Source organism: Aotus nancymaae, unplaced genomic scaffold (assembly GCF_030222135.1).
Source record: "Aotus nancymaae isolate 86718 unplaced genomic scaffold, 86718_ANA_hifiasm-v0.15.2.pri h1tg000051l, whole genome shotgun sequence".
NCBI classification, from domain to species: domain Eukaryota; kingdom Metazoa; phylum Chordata; class Mammalia; order Primates; family Aotidae; genus Aotus; species Aotus nancymaae.
The window spans coordinates 8796046-8820169 of record NW_026988465.1 but is presented as its reverse complement, the minus strand read 5'-3'; the positions used below and the strand labels follow the sequence as shown (position 1 = coordinate 8820169).

The following is a 24124-nucleotide window of genomic DNA, read 5'->3' as shown; positions in this document are numbered from 1 at the left end:
GCTTCCAAAAATACCAAATGTATCTTGAAAAGGGATCCAGTTTAGGGTGACAAATGTCTTAGTTTGCCCAGAACAGTTCCGGTTTTAGTACTAAAACTCTCACATTCCAAGGAACCCCTCCGTCCTGGGTAAACCAGGATGATGGAAGTAACCACTAGCCCCACGGGGCTGTTTAAGTCCCCAAAATTTAAAATAGAATAAAGTTAAAAATTTAGTTTCTCTGTTGCATTAGCCACATTTCAAGGGCTCTGTGACTACATGTGAGTACCCCACGGGACAACGCAGAGATAGAAATTTCCATCATGGCAGACAGCTCTACTGGATAGTGCTGAGCTAGAAGGGTATTTCCCGTAATCGCCTAGAATGAACATCCTTTAAAAGAGTGCCCTAGTCAAGTGTTAAGCAACCTCATGGGATATGTTTGCCACCTCAGTGAATGCACACAGTGTGCTTGGTCAGCAAAGCCACAGTGAAAACTTTTTTTTTTTTTAGAGTTTGCATATCCTGATGCATCAGGCTTCTGGGACTATGTCCTCATCTTCTTAGAGCCCAGGAATTTATAAACAGTTGCTGGCATTTAGTGGAAATGGGGACATGGCATGAGAAACATTTAACATGACAGCAAGAAAAGATAATCTGGCTCTTTTAAATCGGGCATGAGGCATGAGGGTCACACTAATTTGGTTCCCATTTATAGATTTTTTTTTTTCCTTGACATGCAGCACAGCAGAGAGAATAGCTGGGTCAAACTGAGTTGGAGCTAAAGGAGCGCAGGCACAAGGAAAACCACCTTTGGAATGAGCAGCTTTTAAGTCCATTGCATCCCTACCCCAAGCAATGGGCTGTAAAGTTGGATGGGAGCTACAAAGTGGTCAGAGTCATGGGGAGGTGTTTGACAGCATCTCTCCTCCTCCAGGGCAAAGGCAAACTAGAAACAGAGACAGAGACAAACTGCTTGTCTGTTTAAAGATTTAGTGATGAAGAATCTAATTGTGAGCTGGGGGTTTATCTGTTTCCTAACATGTTATTGAACACCTACTTCAGTTCTCGCTCTTCAGTCATTCACAGTCTAGTGGGGACTCTAACGTTATTTACTGATTCTAAAAATATAAGATTTAATGTAAGAAATGATTTATGAAGGTGGCAATGATAATGATGATGATGGTGATGGTGGTGATGATGATAAGTAACAATTATTGGGAGCTTTCCAGGTGTCAAGCTCTATTCTAAGTGCTTTACATGAAGGAGTACAAGACAATACTTTGGGAATGTAGATGCTAAAAGAATGGTCAGGTAAAAGTAGAGCCTTCTATTTTTCAAGATTTCTCAGAAATGTAGTATATAAACAAAGCAAAGTCCTTTTATAAGTCATTTAGAGAAATAGCAATAGTAGAGCCATTTTGGCAATGAATTTTATTTTTTAAGTGACCTTTTTATTTTGGAATAATTTTAGACTTATAGAACAGTTGCAAAGATAGTACGGAGAGTCCCCATATGATAATGGATTTTTGAGTCAGATGGCCATGGCCTTACGTCCCAGTTCTGCTCTTCATCCACTGTGTGTCCTTGGACCAATTATTTAAACATTCATATCCTCAGATGTGGCTTCCTTGACTGTAATATGGCACAATAACGGTTGCTTTAGAGGGCTGTAGGAAAGAAAAAATGAGAGGCTGTGTGTAAAGTGCTTGCACATGCTTAAGCCACTGACATGCCTAATAAACATTAGTACTTATTTTTAATTTTTTGAGATGGAGACTCGCTCTGTCGCCAGACTGGAGTGCAGTGGCACAATCTTGGCTCACTGAAACTTCCACCTCCTGGGTTCAAGTGAGTCTCCTGCCTCAGCCTCCCGAGTAGCTGGGATTACAGGTGTACGCCACCATACCCAGCTAATTTTTATATTTTTAGTAGAGACAGGGTTTCACCATGTTGGTCAGTATGGTCTCAATCTCTTGACCTCGTGATCTGCCTGCCTTGGCCTCCCAAAGTGTTGGGATTACAGGCATGAGCCACTGCGCCCGGCCAGTACTTCTTTTTATTTATATAGATGGTATATTTTTTATTAAAAAATATAGAAAATAATATGTTACAATAATTTTAAATTGGCTGATGTCTATTTGTTACACACACATTCCTCTTCTCCCCACCACCCTGCCTCAAAGAGAGAAGTAATGATAATTCACCAACTTGCAACTTTAGGTCAATTGCAGTTGCTCTTTTCAATTCCTAAGAAATTGCAGGGGCCAGTGGGAAATTCTGAGTTGTTACAGTCTTAATGGAAAGCCCCAGGTCAAGAGAAGACTTTTCTTCAGTTTAAAAGCTAATGTTGGCCTTAAGACAACTGTGAAGTATGTTTGGAAATTGTTCCCACCAAATGTTTTCTGGAAAGAATTCCGGCTGCCAGGAATTGAAAGCCTAGTGCTAGATTTAGCACCTCGGCCATGCTGAAGAAACACTGCGAGAGTTGTTCCGGCAAACACATTTTCTAGCAATGGGGTACTTGTTGTGGGCATTCTGGCCAGGTTGTGGCTGTAAAAACAGACGTTCTCCAAGTGTTTTGGATCCTAAAACCTAATGCTTACTGAGCACTTATGACCTCAGAGGCTCTGTCCTTAGCACTCCACAAGGATTGTCTCCTCCAATCCACACAGCAATGCTATAAATTGGGTATTATTATCATCATCCCCATTTCACAGTTGAGGAAACTGAGACACAGAGTTTCATAAACATGCCCACAGCCACACAGGTGGGAAGTAGTAAAGCCAGGATTTGAGGCAGGTAACTTAGGACTTATGACTCACACACTCGGCCACCACGTGAAAATCTTTTGGCTTGATTAACTCTGGAGTTCACACTTCTTCAGAAGCCAGGCTTTCACTGCAGGCCAGCAGCCTCATGAAAATAACAGAAAGTGGCTGGGCACAGTGGCTCACGCCTGTAATTCCAGCATGTTGGGAGGCTGAGGCGGGTAGATCATGAAATCAGGAGTTCCAGATCAGCCTGGCCAACATAGTGAAACCCCGTCTCTACTAAAAGTACAAAAAATTAGCTGGGTGTGGTGTTGGGCACCTGTAATCCCAGCTACTTGGGAGGCTGAGACAGGAGAATCGCTTGAACCTGGGGGGCGGAGGTTGCAGTGAGCCGAGATCATGCCATTGTACTCCAGCCTGAGCAACAGGGCAAGACTCTGTCAAAAAGAAAGAAAGAAAATAACAGAAAGTGATTTGAGAGCCCCTCAAGTCAACTGGTAGCTGCCAGATGTTTCCTCAGGCGTCCTTTCCTCTCATTCATGGCATCCTAGGGATGGCATCACTAGTGGGAGGTAACAGACCCTGGAACAGCAACAGAGCCCAGGCTGCAGGTCAGACTTCTCTACTTGGCCGCGTAGCCTGGTGGCTTCTGGACTCTGTGTCCTCTTTTTGCTCTTGATCCAGTGCTCACTCTAAAGTTACAGCCAGATAGATGAAAACAGGGATTGTCACATTTGCTCCATTCAAGGGCCAAGGACTACATAAAAACTGTTTGATGTTACCACAGTGGTGGGGAGGGTATTGTTATGCAATGAATCCCTGAAATGAGGTTACTGGATGCACTGCAGTCATTATTGCTTTCCAGAACAGGAAAAAAAAGTTACCACTCCAGCACTTTAAGCAAGTTCATTGAGAAAGCAGCCTCATGGTTTGAGGATAGCCTTGAAGATAAACGGCTACATTCCATCTACGACCTATGTAGGCCTTTTCCAAATCATTTTGACATCACTCCCTCTGAGTCTTAGAAGGCAAACACAGGAGGCAAAAGGACAAAACATAGTGGAAAGAAATTTTGACATCGTTCAAGCCAGAGTATAACAAGGGAATAGGTACTGAAGACAAGGGTCAGGAGACAGTTGCTCCAACCAGACGATAATCAGCTGTACTTCTGTCCCCAGAGCTCACATCTATAAAACAGTTTTATCCTCAGCAGGCCAGCGTTCTAAGAAATCTTTTCTTTGAAAGTAAGAGAGAGAAGCTAATTTTTCTTTTTTGAGAGGGAGTTCGCTCTGTTGTCTAGGCTGGAGTGCAGTGGCACAATCCCAGCTCACTGCAACCTCTGCCTCCTAGGTTGAAGCGATTGTCCTGCCTCAGTCTCCCAAGTTGCTGGGATTACAGGTGCATGCCATTGCACCTGGCTAATTTTTTATATTTTTGGTAGATACAGGGTTTCACCATGTTAGCCAGGCAGGTCTCGAACTCCTGACCCCAAGTGATCTACCCGCTTCAGCCTCCCAAAGTACTGGGATTACAGGCATGAGCCACTGTGCCTGGTCAAGAAGCTAATTTTATTTTACATTGGTGTGTGATTTATTTTGGGCACTCACAAAACAAACTGGACTCATGCTGAGTAGCCTAAAACACCATGAACATTCTAGAGGAGGTTGTTGGAAAATGTTTAGTGTCTATGCACCTCAACCAACTAGATAATGTGAAGCAGTCCCAGATGATTTATTAATATGCAATAATGCAGACTTGTTTGGCAAGGAGAAAATGCCAGGAGGCCAATGGGTGTGACCTTCAACTTCAGTTGTTTTGTAAACAATGTTCCATGAGGTTTCCTTTTATTTTCATAGTTTGAGGATGGCTTTCTATCCACAGGGCAGTAAATGATTAACTTGTTTACTCATTTACAGTTCCTGTTAACCAAATGAGTGTGAGCAACACTGCGGTGAGCAATCTGGCAGCTTTTTTTTTTTTTTTTTTTCAAGATAAGGGGATTTTAAAAAGCACACCAACCTTTTTCTTGAATTTATGAAACACTACCCTGTTTCCACGCAGAAAAACAAAAACTTTTGAAAGGTCATGTGATGTCATTTCAGCAATGTAGAAATAAAAAAAAAAAAAACAAGCAAAAAAGAATGTATCTGATAATGATCTTTGACAGAATGTTTTAAAGCAGAATATAAGTATATACACATACATGTGTAATTCTAAAAGGATTTCACTTTGAAATTTGATCACTGTAATGCCTTAATAAAGGCCAGTTGTTTGTTAACGGCTAGATTAATCTTTGAGCTGTGTTATAGAGGAAATCAAATCCTGCTCTATTATAGAAGCCATTAGTGACATCTTCCGTGAGTGCAAGTGTGGGCCGATAGAAAAAGAATCAAATAAAGCCTTTTCCTCTTCCCAGGGAAAGGAGTTGGTTCATATAAACACTGGATAAGGTCCTAATGTGCTTCTGTAAGGCTTTGGAAGAGTTTCCATCTGCCTTGCCTCAGGGGATCATGTCATGTCCCACACTGGGGACACTGAGTTTTCTGGTTTTGAGAGCAATGGTCCTCAACTGGAGGTGATTTTCTTCCCCAGGAGACTTTTAGTAATGTCTAGAGATATTTTTTGTTATCACATTGGGAGCCCCCATGGTAGATAAAGCAAGCAGACCAACCAAGCAGATCAATCTAGCATTACAATGGCCCAGAAAATTAAATTGTCATCAGAATCATAGTGCACAAAAGTCAGGCCAGGATCCATGTAACAAAACTAAGCAGGGTGGCTGAGTCTCCTAACGGTCAAAATGCAAAATGTCTAGGTTAAAAACAGAACAAATAATAAAGCTGGCAGATTACTCACTGCAGAGTTGTTCACACTCATTTGGTTAAAAGGAATTATTCTGGATACAACTGAAAAGTAATAGTTATACCAAGAATCAGGAAAATCACAACTTTAATGAAAACAAGGTAATCACTGTCACAGAGATGAATCAGATACTAGAATTATCTGATAAAGATTTTAAGGCAGTTACTATAAAAATGCCTTAATGAACAATTACAAAATTCTTGAAACAAAAATAGAAAATATCAGCAAAGAAATAGAGGCTATTTAAAAAGAACCAATGGAAATTATGGAGCTGAAAAATATAATAACAGAAATAAAAACTCACTGGATGAGCTCAATAATAGAGTGAAGATGACAGAGGATAGAATCAAAAAGCTTCCAAATAGATGAATAGAATTTACCCAATCCAAAAAGCAAAGAGAAAAAAGCCTGAAAAAAAAAAAAAAAGAATACATCTTCAAGGAGCTGTAGGACAATAACAAAAATTCATATCCTTGGAGTCCCAGAAGGAGAGCAGAAAAATAGTGATATTGAAGGGGTATTTGAAAAAGGAAAGCTAAAAACTCTCCAAATTTGGTAAAAGACATAGACCTCTAGATTTAAGAAGTTGAACAATCTTAAATAGGAAAGCCTGAAGGAATCCATGCCTTGACACACCATAATTAAACTTCTGGAAACTAAAGATAAAATCTTGAAAGCAGCCAGAGCATCATGACACATTACCATGGGGAACACAAATTCAAATAATAGCACATTTCTCATCTGAAACCACAGAGGCCACAATAAGTGGCACAACATCTCTTAAGTGCTGCAAGAAGAGCTGTCAACAGTGAACTCTATCTTATAAAACTATTCTTCAGGAATGCAAGGGAAATAAAGACATTCTCTGACGAAAGGTCTTGTTGCAAGCAGATCTACCTAAAGGAGGTAGAAAAGAAGTGACTCAAACTGAATGACAATGATAAAAGAAGGAAACCTGAAGCATTGGGAAAGATGAAAGAACAATGTAAAAGTCAGAAATACAGTACATACAGTAGACTAACTTTTCTCAGGAATATTAAAAATCATATTTAATGATTAGAACAAAAAATTAGAACAGCATCTGAGAGTCAAGATCATGATATTTAAAAGTGGGGATTAAAACAGAGGGAGTCCATACTTAGTTTGAAGTGGTAAAACATAAATCCAGTAGACTGTAATAAGTCACGTTTTATATTGGCATATGCAGATCAACTGCTAAGAAAACTACATAAAAAGGTACTTTCAAAAACACTGTAAGTAAATCAAGATGGAATCCTAAAAAGTGTTCATGTAACACACAGGAAGAAGAAAGGATCAGAGGATCAAGAAGCAGAGGAAACAAAGAGAGAATGAATAATTAAAAAGAAGACTTGAGTCCTAACAACAAATGCCTTAAATGTAAATGGTTTAAATACACCAATTATAGGGCAAATATTGGCACAGTAGATAAAAAACAAAACAAACCCAAACAAACTATGACTCAACTATATGCTATATACAAGTAACTCATTTTAATTTCAATGAAATAGGTAGATTGACAGTAAAAGGACTAAAAAACACTGTGTAAGCATTAATTTTTTTTAAAAAAAGGAATAGCTATATTACTATCAGGTGAAGTAGATTTTATCTAAGCAAAGAGACTTCTAGAGACAAAGAGCAATATTACATAATAAAAGAATCAACCCACCAAGAAGACATAGCAACGCTGAAGGTATATGTACCGATCAATAGAGTCTCAAAATACATAAAGCAAAAACTGATAGAGCTGAAAGGAGAAATAAACTCATCAATAACTATTATTAGTGACTTTAACCCCCCCTCTCAGGAAACCATAAAATTATTTAAAAAATTCTACAAAGTATAGTTCATGTATACTAGTGTACATGATGTGTATATATTTTTATAAAGACTGCTAAAACAAAATAACCAGAGCCTAACTGCTCTTCTTCCTGTTATAAATTTCCCAGGACAGCAGGAATTCACATGAGAGTTTCAAAAGCTTGAAGCTGGAATGTGCTGATTGGCTAGCATTGAATATGTTTCTTAATTCTGATTAAATCAGGATATAAAAAAATCTACATAAAATACCTGAGTTCTCTTATGAGAAAACTTATGCATTTCTGATTACCAGTGTATATGTGAAATGCATCAGATCTGACAGAATCTAAAATAGGCATTCCTAAGCAGATGGTTTTTCTCTAGTGAGTTCATTAGACCTCACATAATTAAGTGACACACATGCTAATTCATGCAAGAGAAACTCACCTGAAAATGCTAGAACTTGGTACAAAAAAGTACAATTCAAGAAAGAGTGGCCGGGCGCGGTGGCTCACGCCTGTAATCGCAGCACTTTGGGAGGCCGAGGCGGGTGGATCACGAGGTCAAGAGATAGAGACCATCCCGGTCAACATGGTGAAACCCCGTCTCTACTAAAAATACAAAACATTAGCTGGGCATGGTGGCGAGTGCCTGTAATCCCAGCTACTCAGGAGGCTGAGGCAGGAGAATTGCCTGAACCCAGAGAATTGCCTGAACCGGAGGTTGCGGTGAGCCGAGATCGCGCCATTGCACTCGAAACTCCGTCTCAAAAAAAAAGAAAGAAAGAGTGAAAACTCGTTGGAAGGGCTGTTAAGAGACCCACGTTCTGGTCATTGCTCCCTTGTTAATAGCTGAATGAGTTGGGGCAAGTCCCTTAACCTCTCTGGTTTTACTTTTCTAGTCTGAAAGATGAAGAGGTTGAATTAATTGACCTCAAACGGTTCTTTCCTATTCTAAACTAAACAGTGAGAGTCAATTTCATGCTTGTAAACAGGAAGAGTTCCTTGGCCTCCCAACTGAAAATGCACCTTCAAAACTACCGACAAAGAACTCTGTTCCTCTGAGTGAGTTTGAGGAGAGCACAGCAAAACATTGCATTCCACTAAGAAAGTCAACAGGCGCTCCAGGAGGATGGCAGATCTGAATCTGGATTCCCCATGCAGCAGGCTAAGTGGTGGGCCAGAAGAGTTTATGTAAACTGAAAAAGAAAAAGAAAAACAAAACCCGGTCCTAGTACCCTTCAGTATTGAATTGGTTTGGTAGCTAGAAACACATACATTCTTATCAAACAGACTTCAGACAGGGCGCTTCCCGAAAGCTTTAATTTTTGAAAAGCAGGTAATCACAGCAGCTTTTGGGTAAAACAAGTTGTCACAGATGTGATAAAACTAACCCAATGGGTAAAACCCTTCACTCCAGCTCAATTCTCAACTACATGTACAGCATGAGCTCCTAGGGATGCAAAGTCCACCTGAAGGAAGGTCCTAGTCTCCCTTGCACCTTGGCTTCAACTGGGCATCACACACACATTTAATGATTTCCAGAACCGTTCACCGTTTTTCTGGCGAGGCAATGAAGGTGGTATTGGTTCAGAGGCAACAGAAGTTATAGGGAAATGCAAACAGCACTGGGTGATGAAGGTTGTAATAATCAGGAAACCCAAGGGTAAGAGACCCCCTAGGTAAATTTCAGGGATACTGGAATTAACCCATACAAACAACAAATCTCTATTAGCATCTAGAATTTACCTGCTACCATGAATAGTGCTGGGGACACAGAGATGTATCAGACACCCCTGGAAGAGCTCACAGTGATTGGCTGCATCAATGAGGGTTCCAACAGGAAAAGGCAGTCCCCTCAGCTGAGAGTTTAATGATAGGACTATTAGCCCAAGGATGGGCAAAGGTAAGACAGTTCTGTAAGGACTGTGGAAGTACAGATCTGCTGTAAAGGGAGTGCGCCATCTCAGAAGGGCACCGTGCTGATTAGATTATGAAGGTGGGTGGAACAAGTACAAGGCCCGCCAACTTGCCTTGTCTTCAAGCTTCACATTTGAGAGCTGCACTGGTTAGCTGTTGGTTTAGCAACAACAGCAGCTGGAGAACCCCTCTCTTGTGTCAAAATGAAACCAAACCCAGGCAGACTTGTTCAACGTCACCTCAAGGACTCTGTGCCCTGTGTCCCTATTTCCTCCTCATCGCTGCTCAATTGCAGACATCACCTAGGAGTGTCATCCAACCCCTCCCACTGCAGCTGGAGCCATGATAGGTGTGGGTGTGTGTGAATCTGTGTGGGGTTGGGGCATCTCTTCAGAGGCCAGCCCTGGTCAGTTGCCTCTTTAGTCCAGCTTTGGGAAGTGAGATAGTCACTGTTGCAGGTTCCCTGAACCCCATTTCATACCTAAGGAAATTAACACCCCAGTAAAGCTGATGGCTGACCAGCTCTACGACATGAAGCATGTACAGGCTTGGACTCAAGCCCTCGTGCCCTGACCCCCTGCATTTTGTACCTCATCCCTTGGTGACTGGCCAAGAAATGGGCTATATCTCTACCAGGAAAAAGCCGTTATTTATGCCAGTGGCCATGACTACTTTACTGTGGGACTCCTTTCATCCTTCTCTTCTCCTGCATGGTGTCTGGAGTTTCCCATGACTTACTCAATGCATTCATCATTAGCTCAATCTTCATATATTTAGAATGACAGAATAATGTGCAGGATAATTTAGGCTCCATTAGTACTTTATACATGCCTCTATTACAGTACTTATCACATCGTGCTGTAAGTTTTTGTTTACATACCTGTCTCTGCCACTTGGCAGTGAGTTTCTCCAGGGCTCAGGCTGCCTTACTTATTTCTGTATTCCACCTCTTCCCCACAACCCAGCAGCTAAACACATTGAACACAGTAGGTTTTTAATGAATGAGCCGGCTTTAGGGTAAGGCTTGGTAGACTGGTACACTTGGTCTTCCGCATATTCATTTATTCAGCAGATATTTTCATAACTGTTCCTATTTTTTAAACTGCCAAATAAAAATTGTATACATCTGTGATGTACAACATGATATGTTGAAATCTGTATGCATTGTGGAATGGCTAACTCAAGCTAATTAACATATGTATCACCTCGCGTACTTATCCTCTTTTTGTAGTGAAGATACTTTTTGTTTTTAAGACAAAGTCTGGCTCTATTGTCCAGGCTGGAGTGCAGTGGCATGATGTCAGCTCACTGCAACCTCTACCTCCCATGTTGAAGCAATCCTCCCACCTCAGCCTCGCAAGTAGCTGGGACTACAGGTGCACATCACCACACCCAACTAATTTTTGTGTTTTTAGTAGAGACTGGGTCTTGCCATGTTGCCCAGGCTGGTCTCGAACTCCTTGGTTCAAGTGATCCGCCCACCTTGGCCTCTCTAAGTGCTAAGATTATAGGTGTTGAGCCACCATGCCTGGCCGAGAATACTTAAAATCTACTCTGTTAGCAATTTTCAAGCATACAATACACTGTTATTATAGTCACCATGTTGTACAATAAATCTCTTCCACTTAGTCTTCTTAGCTAACTGACATTTTATATCCTTTGACCAACTTTTCCCAACCCTCACTCCCACCTCCGCCGCAGGCCCCTGGTGACCTCTACTCTACTCTCTGCTTCTTTAGATTGCATATGTAAGTGAGCTCAAGGAGTGTTTGTCTTTCTGTGTCTGGCCTATTTCACTTAACATAATACCCTCCAGGTTCATCTATGTTATCACAAATAGAATTTCCTTCTGTCTGAAGACTAAGTATTATGCCACTGTGTATCTGTACCATATTTTCTTCATTCATTCATCCATCAATAAACACTTAAGGTGAGTCCCTGTCATGGCTGTTATAAATAAGAGTGTTGGAATGGCTGTGGGAGTGCAGGTGTCTCTTTGACATACTGATTCATTTTCCTTTGGATATATACCCAGTGGGGAATTGCTGGATGATATTATAGTTCTATTTTTCATTTACTGAGGAACTTTCATACCGTTTTTCATAATATCTGTGCTAATTTATTTCCCACCATCAGTATATCAGAATTTCCTTTTCTCCACATCTTTGCCAACACTTGTTTTCTCTCTCTCTCTTTTTTTTTTTGATAACAGCCATTCTGACAAATGTAAGGCGATATCTCATTGTGGTTTTAATTTGCATTTCCCTGATGTTTAGTGATGTCAAATATTTTTTATGTATGTGTTGGCCATTTGTATGTCTTCTTTTGATGTCTATGTGGGTCTTTTGCTCATTTTTTAAAAATTGGGTCATTTGTTTTCTTATTCAGCAGATATTTATTATGTACTTACTGTGTGTCCAGCACTATGCTAAGCTCTAGGAATTCAAACACATCATCTGCGAACTCTAGAAGATAATGACGTATAAAAAAGACTAATTCCTAATGGTGATGCAGTATTCAGGGATGCACAGCAGGTTAGAGAAGACAGGAGGGGGCTGTTTAAGATGGCCAGGTTGAGGTGGCTGTCAAGGAAGGGTTCCTGGAGAAGGAATGCTGTTGAGCTGCATTTTAAATGAGGATTACTGTCGGGAGCCAGCCCAACCCCATACATAGGTGTCCTTAGTCCCAGTGGTGACGAGGGATTGAGAAAAGGAAATAAAGACAGAGACACAAAAGCAGAAGTTACAGCACAGGTCCAGGGACAACGCAAGCATGGGAACCGCGTTGGCCGTGAGCTCTGGGCTCCAAACACTTTTATTATGTGCACAATCTCATTGATCTTATGGGCCTGGAAAGGGATGGCAAAGGAGTAGGTAAGATAGCGCGGTGGAGAGCCCTTGAGATCCTTCTAAGACACGCTAAACAGTGCTCTGAGCATTTAACTGCACTTGAGATTCTTCTGAGACACGCTAAGCTAGTACTCTGAGTTTACCTTTGTTATTAGGGTGCGGCGGCATCAGAAGTATAGCGGATGAGGAGCCACCCGGTCTGACCACACCCAATGCATAAGGGGCTTTTATCTCCCCAGCACTGAGGACATAGAGCAATTAAAATCACTCCATATTCCGAGAACCTAGGTAGAGCCTGAGGCATTCCGTGATCTTTGCCCTGCAAGGCTTTTCTCCTCCTTGCCAGCTCCCACCTGCAAAGACCCTCCCGGATCTTGTGAGCAGAGGTCGCCTCCCTTCTCAGAGATCTTTGCATAAGCCCTCTTTTCGAGGCCCTCTTGCAGAGTCCATGTTGAGAAGGCATTTGTGGGACGAGAGCAGTACTGCTGGCTCTGCAACCACCCCGCGGTGTTCCCCCGTGTTACTGTGCTCTCAGATGGTCTTTACCTTAGGCCTGTTGCCACTTGATTTCTAATTAACTGCACCAATAATATAGTTTAGTTCAGTGTATAAACTTCAGTGTACTCTGAGCCAAGCAAGCTTATAATTATTTAGATCGAATTGACATAGGTCTCCCCCTGGCCATCTTGACCCACAGGTTATAACAGAACCAGTCAAAGATATGTTAAGAGGAGACATCAGAGAGAGGAGAAGTAGGAGTAAAGGCGCCAACATGTGACATTGCCAGGTGTGGGTGAGAAGCTCTGTCAGTGCAGTGTTGTTGGAATGACATCCAATGTGGGGTGCCACAGGAGGCTGGAGAGAGCCAGCGGGGAGTGGGCAGGTTATTAAACGTTATGAAACTTGGATGTAATGCTGTGGGTGATGCCGATGCAGTAAAGGGACGTGAGCTGGTGGGGGATGTGGCATTTCAGAGAGAATCACTCGCTGACCTTGTGAAGAACAGAGCTGGGGCATCAAACTAGATTCAGGAAAACCAGCGAGGAGACAGTTGCTATGGTGGTGGCAAGAGATGGAGACCACTCGAACGAGGGCAGTTGTTGAGGGGATAGAAAGAAAGGGACTGATTCGACCCTGATGTGGGAAATGAACTTGGCAGGATTTGGTGGGCAATTGGATTTGAGGAGTAAGAAAGAGGGAGACACAGGAAGCTCCCAGGTGGATGGGGAGGCCATGGTCACAAGACAGAAACTATAGAAGAAAAGCCGGGCTTGGCAGAAGGCAGTGAGCTCGTTTTAGACTCATGGAGTTTCACGTGTGTCTGTCTCCTTCAGGAGATTCCAACAGGTAGTCAAAGATGTGTTTGAAGCTTGGTGGGAATGGGGAGAGGGCCTGGACTAGAGGTATAAAATTTGTGGTCGGCCGGGCGCGGTGCTCATGCCTGTAATCCCAGCAGTTTGGGAGGCTGAGGCGGGTGGATCATGAGGTCAAGAGATCGAGACCATCCTGGTCAACATGGTGAAACTCCTTCTCTACTAAAAATAAAAAAAATTAGCCAGGCATTTGGCACGCGCCTGTAGTCCCAGTTACTTGGGAGGCTGAGGCGGAAGAATTGCTTGAACCCAGGAGGCAGAGATTGCAGTGAGCCGAGACTGTGCCACTGTGCTCCAGCCTGGCAACAGAGCAAGACTCTGTCTCAATAAATAAACAAATAAACAAATAAAATAAAATTTGTGGTCATAAACTAGGAGGCAGTGGTAGAAATTATGATCATGGATAAAATCCCTAGGGTGAGTATGTGGTGGGAGACAGACAGTGAGCCGGACTAGCTCTCTGGGGAATGCCAGCACAGAAGGAGCTGACGGAGGAAGAAGAGCTCATGAAACCAAGTGAGAACAGCAAGGGCATGTTGGGAGAATAAGCCTTGCTCACATGTGGCTTCCTCAGGACCAGCTTCCCTGACGGCCTACCCACACCAGGTCTGATACTGCCATCCCCTCTAATAAGTCTGCTGTGTTTGTCCTTTACAGAAGTTGCCTTAATTATAAATTAACATCTGTTTTTGTTGTTGCTTACTGTCTATTTTTCCTACTAGAACATAACCTCCATGAGGGCGGGATTGCATCTCTCCTCTTCCTCGGGAAATCCCCAGGGCCTAGCAGGTGCCTGGCAAATAGTCGTTGCTTAATAAGTATCTGTGAAATTAAAGAATCATGTTGCAGACTCCCAGGGGGCAGAGAGTTTCAAAGAGAGTCACTCTTGGTAACCAAGTGGCCTATGTAGTATCCAAATCAAAGTATGAAATATGCTTAATTGTTAAATGTTTAAAATTTCCTGTGTAAAATAGATTTTTATAAAGTTTTTGAATAATTATTTCCTACTTCTCCTGGAGATGATGTGAAGCCTCCAGATACTTGGAGGGTGGAGAAAGGCAGGAAAACAGCATGCTTAGTGTGTATTAGTTTGTAACATGTAGCTAAGAGGTGACATTTATTGCTCTCCAAAGCTCTGCCTGGTCTCGTGGTGGGGGACAGGTGGTCAGGCTGCTTCATGAAAATGTATCTGGTTATTCGACCAGGAACACAAATTATGATGTGAATATTGTTGCAATGTAGATTTTTACTGGCAACAATTTTGTGAAAAGTTTTATAAGAAAATGCAGATATTGAATTAAGAAATAAAATTATCTCATAATCCTTAATTCATAATGTAATTCTTATATACATCTATTACACATAATTATTAAATCCTTATATACATGTTATTTGTTAAAATAATATCATTTTATTGAATTACTATTAATAATATTTATTTAAATATTTAATATTTATTAAAATATTATTACATGTTATTTATAAAATCCTTAAATACATATATTACATGTTATTATTTATTAAAATGCTAACAATTCATTGGATCCTAATGTAAAACACTAAAACTCTTACAAAAAAATTTAAATAATTTTATCAATATTTATGAGAGGCCTCATCTGTGGGCATTGAGGATGATGCAGAGAAAAAAACCATGTAGGTGGTGAAAGGCCAGTATCCAGGTTTGGACATACACATTCCAGAGATTCGGGTCTTTGTCTTCCCCTTCTTTCCCACCTTTGCCTCTATCCTTACCCATCTGCAGACTTAGGCTTGAGATTTTTTGTATAAAGGAAACAAAACCACTAAATCTACAATGTTGTCCAAAGTGAAAACAGTCTAGGAGACATAGCACAATCATTCATATGTGCACCAAGTTTCAAAACATATCCTTTTCTGAGAAAATTTTCTGATGGGAAGAGAGAAGAATAAAAGGGACTCAGCAGGGAGAGGGGAGATATCAAAGCAGGAGTCCCAGAGTGTGAAGAGCAACATTGTTCCTTTGTAGGTGGGTACACTGGTTGTATTAGGGTTCTCTAGAGGGGCAGAACTAATAGGATGTATGTATCTATGAAAGGGAATTTATTAAGGAGAATTGACACACAGTCACAACAATAGGCTGTCTGCGAGTTGAGGAGCAAGGAAGCCAGTGGTGAATCAGTCCTCAAAACCTCAAAATTAGGGAAGCCAACAGTGCAGCCTTCAGTTTGTGGCCAGAGGCCCGAAAGCCCCTGGCCAACCACTGGTGTACGTCTAGGAGTCCAAAAGCTGAAGAACTTGGAGTCCGATGTTCAAGGGCAGGAAGCATCCCAAGAGCACAGGAGAAAGATGGAGGCCGGAAGACTCAGCAAGGCTCGTCCTTCCACATTCCTCTGCCTGCTTTATCTTATCCCTGCTGGCAGCTGATTAGAAGGTGCCAACCCGGACTAAGGGTGAGTTTTCTTCTCCCAATCCACTGACTCAATGTTAATCTCCTTTAGCAATACCCTCATAGACACACCCAGGAATAATACTTTGCATCCTTCAATCAAGTTGAGACTCAATGTTAACCATCACACTGGTTGAGTTCAGATGTCAGCTCTGCCTCTTACGAAGTGTTGAACACATCCTTTCAGCAGACCAGACTTCAATTTCCTCATCTGAAAAGGTACTTAATACATGATAGCACTTAATGTACTTAATACATAATAATACTTACCTCAATAATGTTACTTAGAGTGTTAATCAGCTAATATGTGTAAAGCAACTGGAACAATGCTTAGCAAACAGTAAGTACTATAAAAGTATTAGCTTTTCTGTTATTATTTGTAACTTAGCTCAGGCTGTGGAGTTTTGTACAGAGTTTTCTGTACCCATTTCCCAGATCCCCCGTCCTTTGGGAATGGTTTGCTATGGTCTGCTATGTTTGTGTTCCCTGCATATTCCTGTGTTGAAATCCTAACTCCTGAGGTGATGGTATTAGGAGTGGGGAGCTCTGGGAGGTAATTAGGTCCTTATAAAAGAGGCCCCAGGGAGCTTGTCTGCCCCTTCTAACACACAAGGACTCAGCCAGAAGGCACTATTTAGGAACCAGGAAACTGACCCTCATTAAACACCAGGCACTCTGTCAGCACCTTGATCTTGGACTTCCAGCCTCCAGAACTGAGAAACAAATTTCTGTTGTTTCCAAGCCTCCCAGTTTACGAGATGTTGTTATAGCAGCCCCAACATATGAAAACATGGTTACGATGCAGACCTCCATGGCGAGCTCAGGTTTGCTCTCCTCCCATCTCCCATTCCTGATGTTGGGAGTCTGTTGACTCTTAGGAGGTGGGTTTGTTTTTCTTTTGTCCTCCTTGTCCAGCCTACAGTTCTTTCTCCTAGTACTTTTAAGCCCTGGTTAAGTCACTGAAAAGCACCAATTACAGATTTACATAACTGTGTCAGGAGCCTTTCTGCGAGGGATTTGCTCACCCCTCAGAGTCAGTTGCCCAGGGAAACAAGCTGGCAATGTCACAAGGCATCCACTTCCAGTTACTCCTCAGTTCCCTTCTGTGGAGCCTGAGTCAGAGCCCAGTCCTGCGCTCTGCCTAGCCCAGCCATGGCTCATCTTATTCAAGGCAGAGCAGGGACCCTTACCCTCTCCCAGCAATGTCTGAAGTCAGGTATGTTGGGGTCGTAGCCACAGATCTCCTCCTATGCTGCTTCTTCCCTCCCAGGGCACAGAAACACCTATGCAAATGGAGTGTCTGGGACAGCCCCAGGTTACTTTGCTTCTCTAGGGTATAGATACAAAACTTTAAAAAAACAAAACAAAACAAAAAAGAAACCGTTGGAGCTGCTCCCTGGAGGATCAAAGGTTGTTGTAGATTTTATACTGTTGATGCCCTAAGCACACCCATAATCTGGTTTATCAACCTGCCCCTCCTATTCTCAAAAGATAAGGTTGCAACTTCTTTGTTATGCCTAAACGAAAAGAAAAGAGAATACGGCCACGGCAGTATTTCCTTAGATGTTCCCGGTATTTCATTTAACCATGCCCCTGCCCCAGTGCCCTAGTCAGTTTCATGTGCAGCTCTTGAATTGCTACCTGCCCTTCTCAACTCTACACGGTGTATGTTATGCAAATCTACAGATTATCTACAAATGCAGTCATCTGAAAACCAGCAGTAATCCTGCCTCCGAAGTTTATCAGGAAAGGAGTTTAAAAGAGCAAAATTCAGCCTTCATTGGAACTCTCAGTCCCAGAGGGGTGTGGTTTACAGCTCTCCGGCCTGCTGTAGGACTTCAGCTGTGACCCACGGAAGGACGCCAGAAGTCACTCAAGACATCCACAGTGCCCCGGTCAGCACTAGCCATGACGAAGACTTTTACATGCATATACCACTTCCTTGTCCTGAGCTGGTATATTTTCCTCAATTATTACATCGCACAGGATGAAACAGACGAAGTGAAATCCAAAATCTTTGCAAATGGTGGCAAGTGGAAATACATGACGCTGCTTAATATGGTAAGTCCATATGGCCGTACCAGGAACCGATCCATTTCTCTAGAATATCAGTGCTGCTACACATATCACCTTGGATTTTATTAAATACAGAATTTCATTGTTTGTCTTCCTTCTTCACTGTTTGTGAGTTTTGGGTTTTTCATTTACTTAGCAATTTGCTCTGATAAACACAATTTGGAAATTATCTATAGTTAGATTTCTGTGCTGGCTCACTGCTAAATGCTCTCTTGGAAAAAAAAAAATCTCGGCGCGCTTTTCAGATGAGTTCAAAGAGGGGACCATGCTAATGGTTTCACCGTGGGATTAACTACAAATGCAGGAGGCATTTTGAACTTTGCTTGGGGAAGTCTGTGAGGAGAAGGCAGAGTGGCGTATGTTGTGTAGGAAGTGTAATTTCCAATGAAGGAATAATGCCATTTTACAGCACACACAGACTAACAGATTTATCTAAGAAAAGCAAACACATTTGCCATGTTCAGCTCCCACCTCAATTTTTTATAGGTTCAGTCTCCATCTTAAAGGACAGATCACCCAACTGAATGGCAAATACACATTTTTCAACTATTTAAAAACCAATCTTATGACTTAATCCTTTCCTGTCTTCCTAACTCGGCTGACTGCATTCTGATGAAGTGTGAATCAATGGGAGGAAAGTAGATTACAAAAAATATTTGAAGGATAGGTTAAAAAAAAAACTTTTCAAGTTAAAAGCTAAGAATGGGGAATCATTTGGGAATGTGAATTAATGTTTGAGGTTTTTGACTAAAATCTTGGGTGCCACATAAACATCTGATTTCAGAATCATAATTCTTATTTGACAAGCAGATAATTAATGTATGTGGTTAGAAATTGTGACGCTCTGAAATGCTAAGGAGGTGGAAGTGATAGTTCAAATCAAAGAGGCCTGAAGGGACCTGGAACCCTGAACACAGCTCTAGTATGTTTGAAAATTTCAAGGTGACTGCTTGTTTCAATCATGGAATTTTATTAAAAAAAAAAACAGAAACAAAACAAAAAATGCTTTTTGTAGAACTAAGAGTACCACAGTAAACCACAGCAATAACAGCAACACACACACACACACACACACACTCTCACACACCCCTAAGATTTGAGTCTCTATTGGCTTTCTATGAAAAACAGTCAACTAAAAGGGAGGTGTGCCTGTAGTCAGGACTGATTTTCTAATCAAATCCAATTCCAGTATGAATGTCCTGCCTCACTCTATGTATGGCTAAAAATAGATTTGTCACCACACGCATTAACCAGCTCCTTACTTCTTCGTACACACACACACAAAACTGATCCTGACTTTTTTTAAAAATTCTAGCTCACTTACATTTCCAAGAGCCCTCATTTTCCAAGAGTGAGAAAAGTCTCTTATCTTGCCAATGATACTATCATTTCTTAGTGTTAATCCTAATTTTGCTTCCCTGAATGATCAGCTACCAAATCCTGTTAGTTTTTCCTTTTCCTAACTTCATCCCTTCTTCTTCAACCTTACCGTCTCTCCCATTCCAGGCTCTTGTTTGACATACCTGAATGACCACAAGAACTGTTTACTGTCCTTTCACGGTCCAATCCAGCCACTCAGGTTCCAAATTCATCTTCTCAAAGCACTGGTTTTGGTTTGTTTTTTCATACCAGGTCCTTTATCTAAAAGTGTGGTCTGCTGCTCAGGAAACCACAGTGGCCAGCAACCTCCTGCCTCATGGACCCAATGTCAAGGAGCTCACCTGCCCAACCAGCCTTTCATGTTCCCTCTCCCCAGAAGGCTGGCCTCTTCTGCATCTTACCAGTATTGGTCCCTGGGCTTCCTGCTGTCACTTCTCCGCCCAGTATTCTCTCTATCCTTAGAAGAAAGGCCTACTTACCGCTCTCCACGTTGCTTCCTTCATAGAACACTGGGAATCACATATACTCCCCCCGAATCTTTGCTGATAAACTGCAGCCCAAATTTCCTTTTCCTTTCTCTGATTTTGCCAGCATCTTTCAGTCTCTGCTGATTTATGTACAGTATTGTTTTCTCACTCCCTCCTCTCTCCCTGCCACGTGAGTCTTAACATTCCAATCAAACTTTGGCTCCAAAACAAGAGTTTTTTCCTCCTAGGTCCTTGCCAACCCTAACTGTCTATATTTCTACCTTGAATTCAGCACAGTGGCTGGCACAGGATACCCACATAATAAAAAGCTGCCACTTGGTATGTTGACTTGACCTCAGCCTTTCTGTACCCTCGAGCAGTCCGCCCCTTCTGGTATCTTCTGGCCCTCATCAATAAGCTGACAGGTGCTACCTGTGGTGATTTTTCTTCTTTCTGAGCTCTATTAGGAGTCATCTTGAAAGTGTAACTTAACGAAATGCTTCCCAACTGGTAAAGATGGGTTGAGTGTATTTCAGAGGATCAATTTAATGATAGATTTCAAATATGAGGCTTAAGGTGAAATTGGACCTGAAAATGTCTAGCTCTTGAGATCTCATAGGTTGATTAATGGTTGTGTTTCCTAATGATTCGTGTTTATTCATGACTAATTGATGGTTGTGTTTATTAAGTCATAAAAGTTTCACAACTTGCTGTCACATTCTTATATTTGTTTTACCTCAGTTTGGGGAAGTTGTATCCAATCCTGCTTACCAGAAAATTTACACGCCTCCTTGTAAACAGCTTGAATTTCTAATTGGCTGAGTATCAATTGTGCCCCCTTGGTAAGAGCAAAGCCCGCGTTGGTACTAGTCGGCATCGTGAGCATTGCCCCAGTTCCCCTTGAAGCTATCCCAGGGGACTCGAAGGGGAGGCAGACAGGAGATGCACTGAGTTACTCCCGGGATTGGTGGTAGTGGCGAAGGTGCCACTGAGAATTGGTCGGGGTGACCCATCATTTCTGACTAAGGAGAATGAAGGTAGGAAAGGACAGATAGGAGACTCTGCCTAATAAGAGAATAAACTGGCCTCAGAGACAGGGCCACTGATTCCCTGCTGGGAGGGAGAGGCAGTGTCTCACAACGGTTATAACTGCCATCTTCGGGCCTGGCTCTCTGGGATGGTACCTCAGTCCCACTGCTTACTGGCCCTGAGATCCTGGGCTAGGCACTTCTTTGCGTCTTCCATTTCCACATTTGTCAAATAGAAATAAAAATAGTACTTAACCATAGGGCCACCGTGAGGAATAAATGATCCGACAGGTGGAAGCGCTCAGAAAGGCATCAGCATGGTGTTAGGCGGTGGACGGTGGGGAGAGAAGATGGGGAGGTGACTTCTCTGGGTAGAGATGGTGATGCAGAAGGGTGATTTAGTAGAACATCAGTCTCCTCACTGAGCACCTAGGTTGGTGGTAGATGGAGGCCAGCAGGAGTCGTTCACCCCCTTACCTTTCATGGCTGCTGTTTCTCCCTCCCCGAGCTGCATGTCCCATCTTCCCAGCTGGAAAGAACCACTGTCGAGCCACTGCTCTCCCTGCTGTAGCTGCCCGCAGGCACCAGGCAGTCCTGGTGGTAGAGTCTGCAGGCTCCAGCAGAGAGCAGCCAGCCGTGCAGAGTGAGGAACCCCAGAGGCTGGCCATGGAGACAAGGCAGTGCCGTGCGTGTCCTCAGGCTGCTGAGGTTGGCTCAGACCATCCAGTGCCTGAGTCCTCCACAAATGCTGCGTCCCTTGCTCTCTGTCCACTCCAGTTCCATCTAGGGACTGTCCCTGATCCCAGGGAATATGAGCTGGTGGGGGTTAGGGCACGGCTCAGCAGCCACAAGTTGGCTTGCAGAATTCATTGAGTTTATTAGGGTTTCCGCTTTTTAAAGATGAACTTCCTTCTGAAACATTGTTGGGGTGGGGCTGCAGAACTGGGATCTCCAGGGGAGATTCTGAGCGGGCCCCTCCCTCCCCGCATCCCTGACACTCCCTTCAACAACAGAAGCGTGACCTTTCCCTCCCTTTTCATTAGGTGCCCGAGCCCCAGGCAGCTCCATTGTCACCGCCCTAAATTTCTCATGACAACAGCGGCAATACCACATAGGTCTTCGGGGCTGCTGGCCCAGGACTGGGGGAACAGGGGACCTGGGAGGCTTCGATGGGTCTAAACTCCAAGGCAGCCTGTGAACAGTGAGAAGATGGGGTTGAATGTATAGCATGGCACCCACTTCAACACTTAGGGGACAAACCTTAAGTAATCTATAGCACTCTTAAGCTCAATGAAGTCAGAAATACACTTGACTATTTCTGTCTCACAAAGACGTGCTTTGATAGCTGAAAGGGTAAGGACTGATAGAACTAGGTGACAGTCACCACCAGCACCCAAAATAAAGCGGCTATAAGTTATTGAGCAACTATGTCAGCATTTTGGTAGGTTCTTTGGATGCAGTGTAGAGATGAGTGATTGAAGGCCTGGCTTCTGAAGCCAGAACACTGGCTGTGCTGACTTGCTGTGTGATTTTGAGTGAGTTGCCTGCCTTCTCTGTGCCTCAGTTTTCTCATGCGTAGTGGATACTGTGATAAAGCACCCAGGTCCTCATATCTCCCCAGCTCTGAAGTACTCAGTCCTCAGCAATCAGAAAGAGTGTTGGCTGCTGATGGTGCAAAGCTGAGCTCCCTCCCAGAATTGCACTCGGCAGAAGGTAGCTGCCTCCACCACGGTTTAGGCCCCTCCCTGGGGTTGCTGCAATAACTGGCAACCAATACGAGGGCAAAGGCTGCACTCCAGGATGGCTCTGAAGGAGCAGCTTAGCTCAGAGCTCCTCAAGGGATCAGCTGATTCCATGCAACTGCACAGCACTTGGCCTCCCGGGTTCAATCCGGCTCCCATCCGGCTCCCTTTCTCCCTCTCGTAGATGTCCAAGAGTGTTCCCCAGTGAATATCCTGCAGGCACATCTCAGAATCTCAGATTCTGTTTCCCAAGGAACCTGAACGGCATCATGTGAAATACCAAACATAAAGAAAAGGTTTCTCTCCGTCCTCTTCCTCCTCCTTTACCTTCTCCTCTTCATCTTCCACTTCTTTTCCTAATTCCAGATAAAGACATTAACACAGAACCTTCCCTGACCTGTATTATGTTCAACACAATTTCTGGTACCTAACTGACATTCTGTGAATGTTGGTTAAAGGAATCAATGACCAGAACGTGGTTCTAACAGGCATGAGTCCCTTTCTAGGGAAGCCATCCCGTCAAGAAGGTCTTCCATCCACAGCCACCCTACTGCTGTACTGAAGCTCGTTGTCCTCAGCTATGCAACACTGGCCAAGCATTCTGGTACTTCTTTCTGGCCCGTCCCTCGATGCTCTCGGTCTCCTTTTTCTCTTCATTATTCCAAATTGTGTTCTGCACATTATTTCTCCTCCTGTGTTCTTTATTTCATTCTTTCATCTCAGTTTCTTAAGTTAAATGTGCATGAATGATGATGGAAATCACATATTCTATACCAATACAGATACACTTGGCAGAGTACCTGCCCTAAACACAACCACCACCGTTATATAAAGGACTCATCACGGTCCCCATTTGCTGTTTTCTTCTGGTGTAGTCTTCCACTGCAAATTATTGCATCATTTTGAAGGAGAGAAATAAGAAAGTCCCGCCTGGCTGAGTCAGGCACAGTCCTGAGTTCGGTGTTGGATTACTTGACTCATCCAATAAGACTTGTAATGTCTTGCTCAGGAAAGTTGTGGAATCTCCCTCCCTGGAATTACTTTTTAAATAGGAGAAATTCTCATTTCCTAAGGTAGTTTAAAGAGAGAGAGGTCTGGCTTAAAGGCAAGAGAATAAGCTTGATGACTTAGAAAGGGTAAGTTTCCACGATTTGAAGATTTTTGTGGGTTTGTGAAGACACATGAATGTAAAAACTAAATATCCTTTAGCTGCAGTTTTTTGAATTGCATTAGTTATTTAAAAACGTCAATTCAGCTTTGTTGCAGGTGTTAAGTTTGTCAGCCAGCAACAGAAACAAAAGACAGCTAACGAACCCAGAGCAGCAGCATTTCAGAAAAAGGCACGGAATACACAGTGGGAACAGAATTAGGGAAGAACCAGGAGAAAGGATAAATCAGGGAGCAGTAGCTCTGAAATAAACTTGGAATAAGT

At 42.7% G+C, this 24124-nt stretch overlaps 1 protein-coding gene and 1 long non-coding RNA gene across 3 annotated transcripts in view; one reads left to right on the top strand and one right to left on the bottom strand.

Annotated features, from left to right (window-relative positions):
* Positions 1-1394: 1394 nt before the first annotated feature.
* LOC135269222 (uncharacterized) lies at positions 1395-20697 on the bottom strand. 2 transcript variants are annotated; one of them, XR_010337540.1, is made up of 2 exons: positions 19935-20697; positions 1395-1649 (listed from the first exon to the last, which is right to left on the bottom strand). It is a non-coding gene; the product is annotated as an uncharacterized LOC135269222 (long non-coding RNA). The 2 variants fall into 2 exon arrangements; XR_010337541.1 differs by lacking the exon at positions 19935-20697 and adding an exon at positions 7881-8080.
* Positions 17511-24124, top strand: part of ADTRP (androgen dependent TFPI regulating protein) — a 59575-nt gene continuing 52961 nt past the window's right edge. Inside the window, exon 1 of the mRNA XM_012440360.2 lies at positions 17511-18060. Within this exon, the coding sequence (XP_012295783.1) occupies positions 17908-18060 (153 nt within the window). The 5' untranslated portion in view covers positions 17511-17907. The remainder of the gene's footprint in view (positions 18061-24124) is intronic.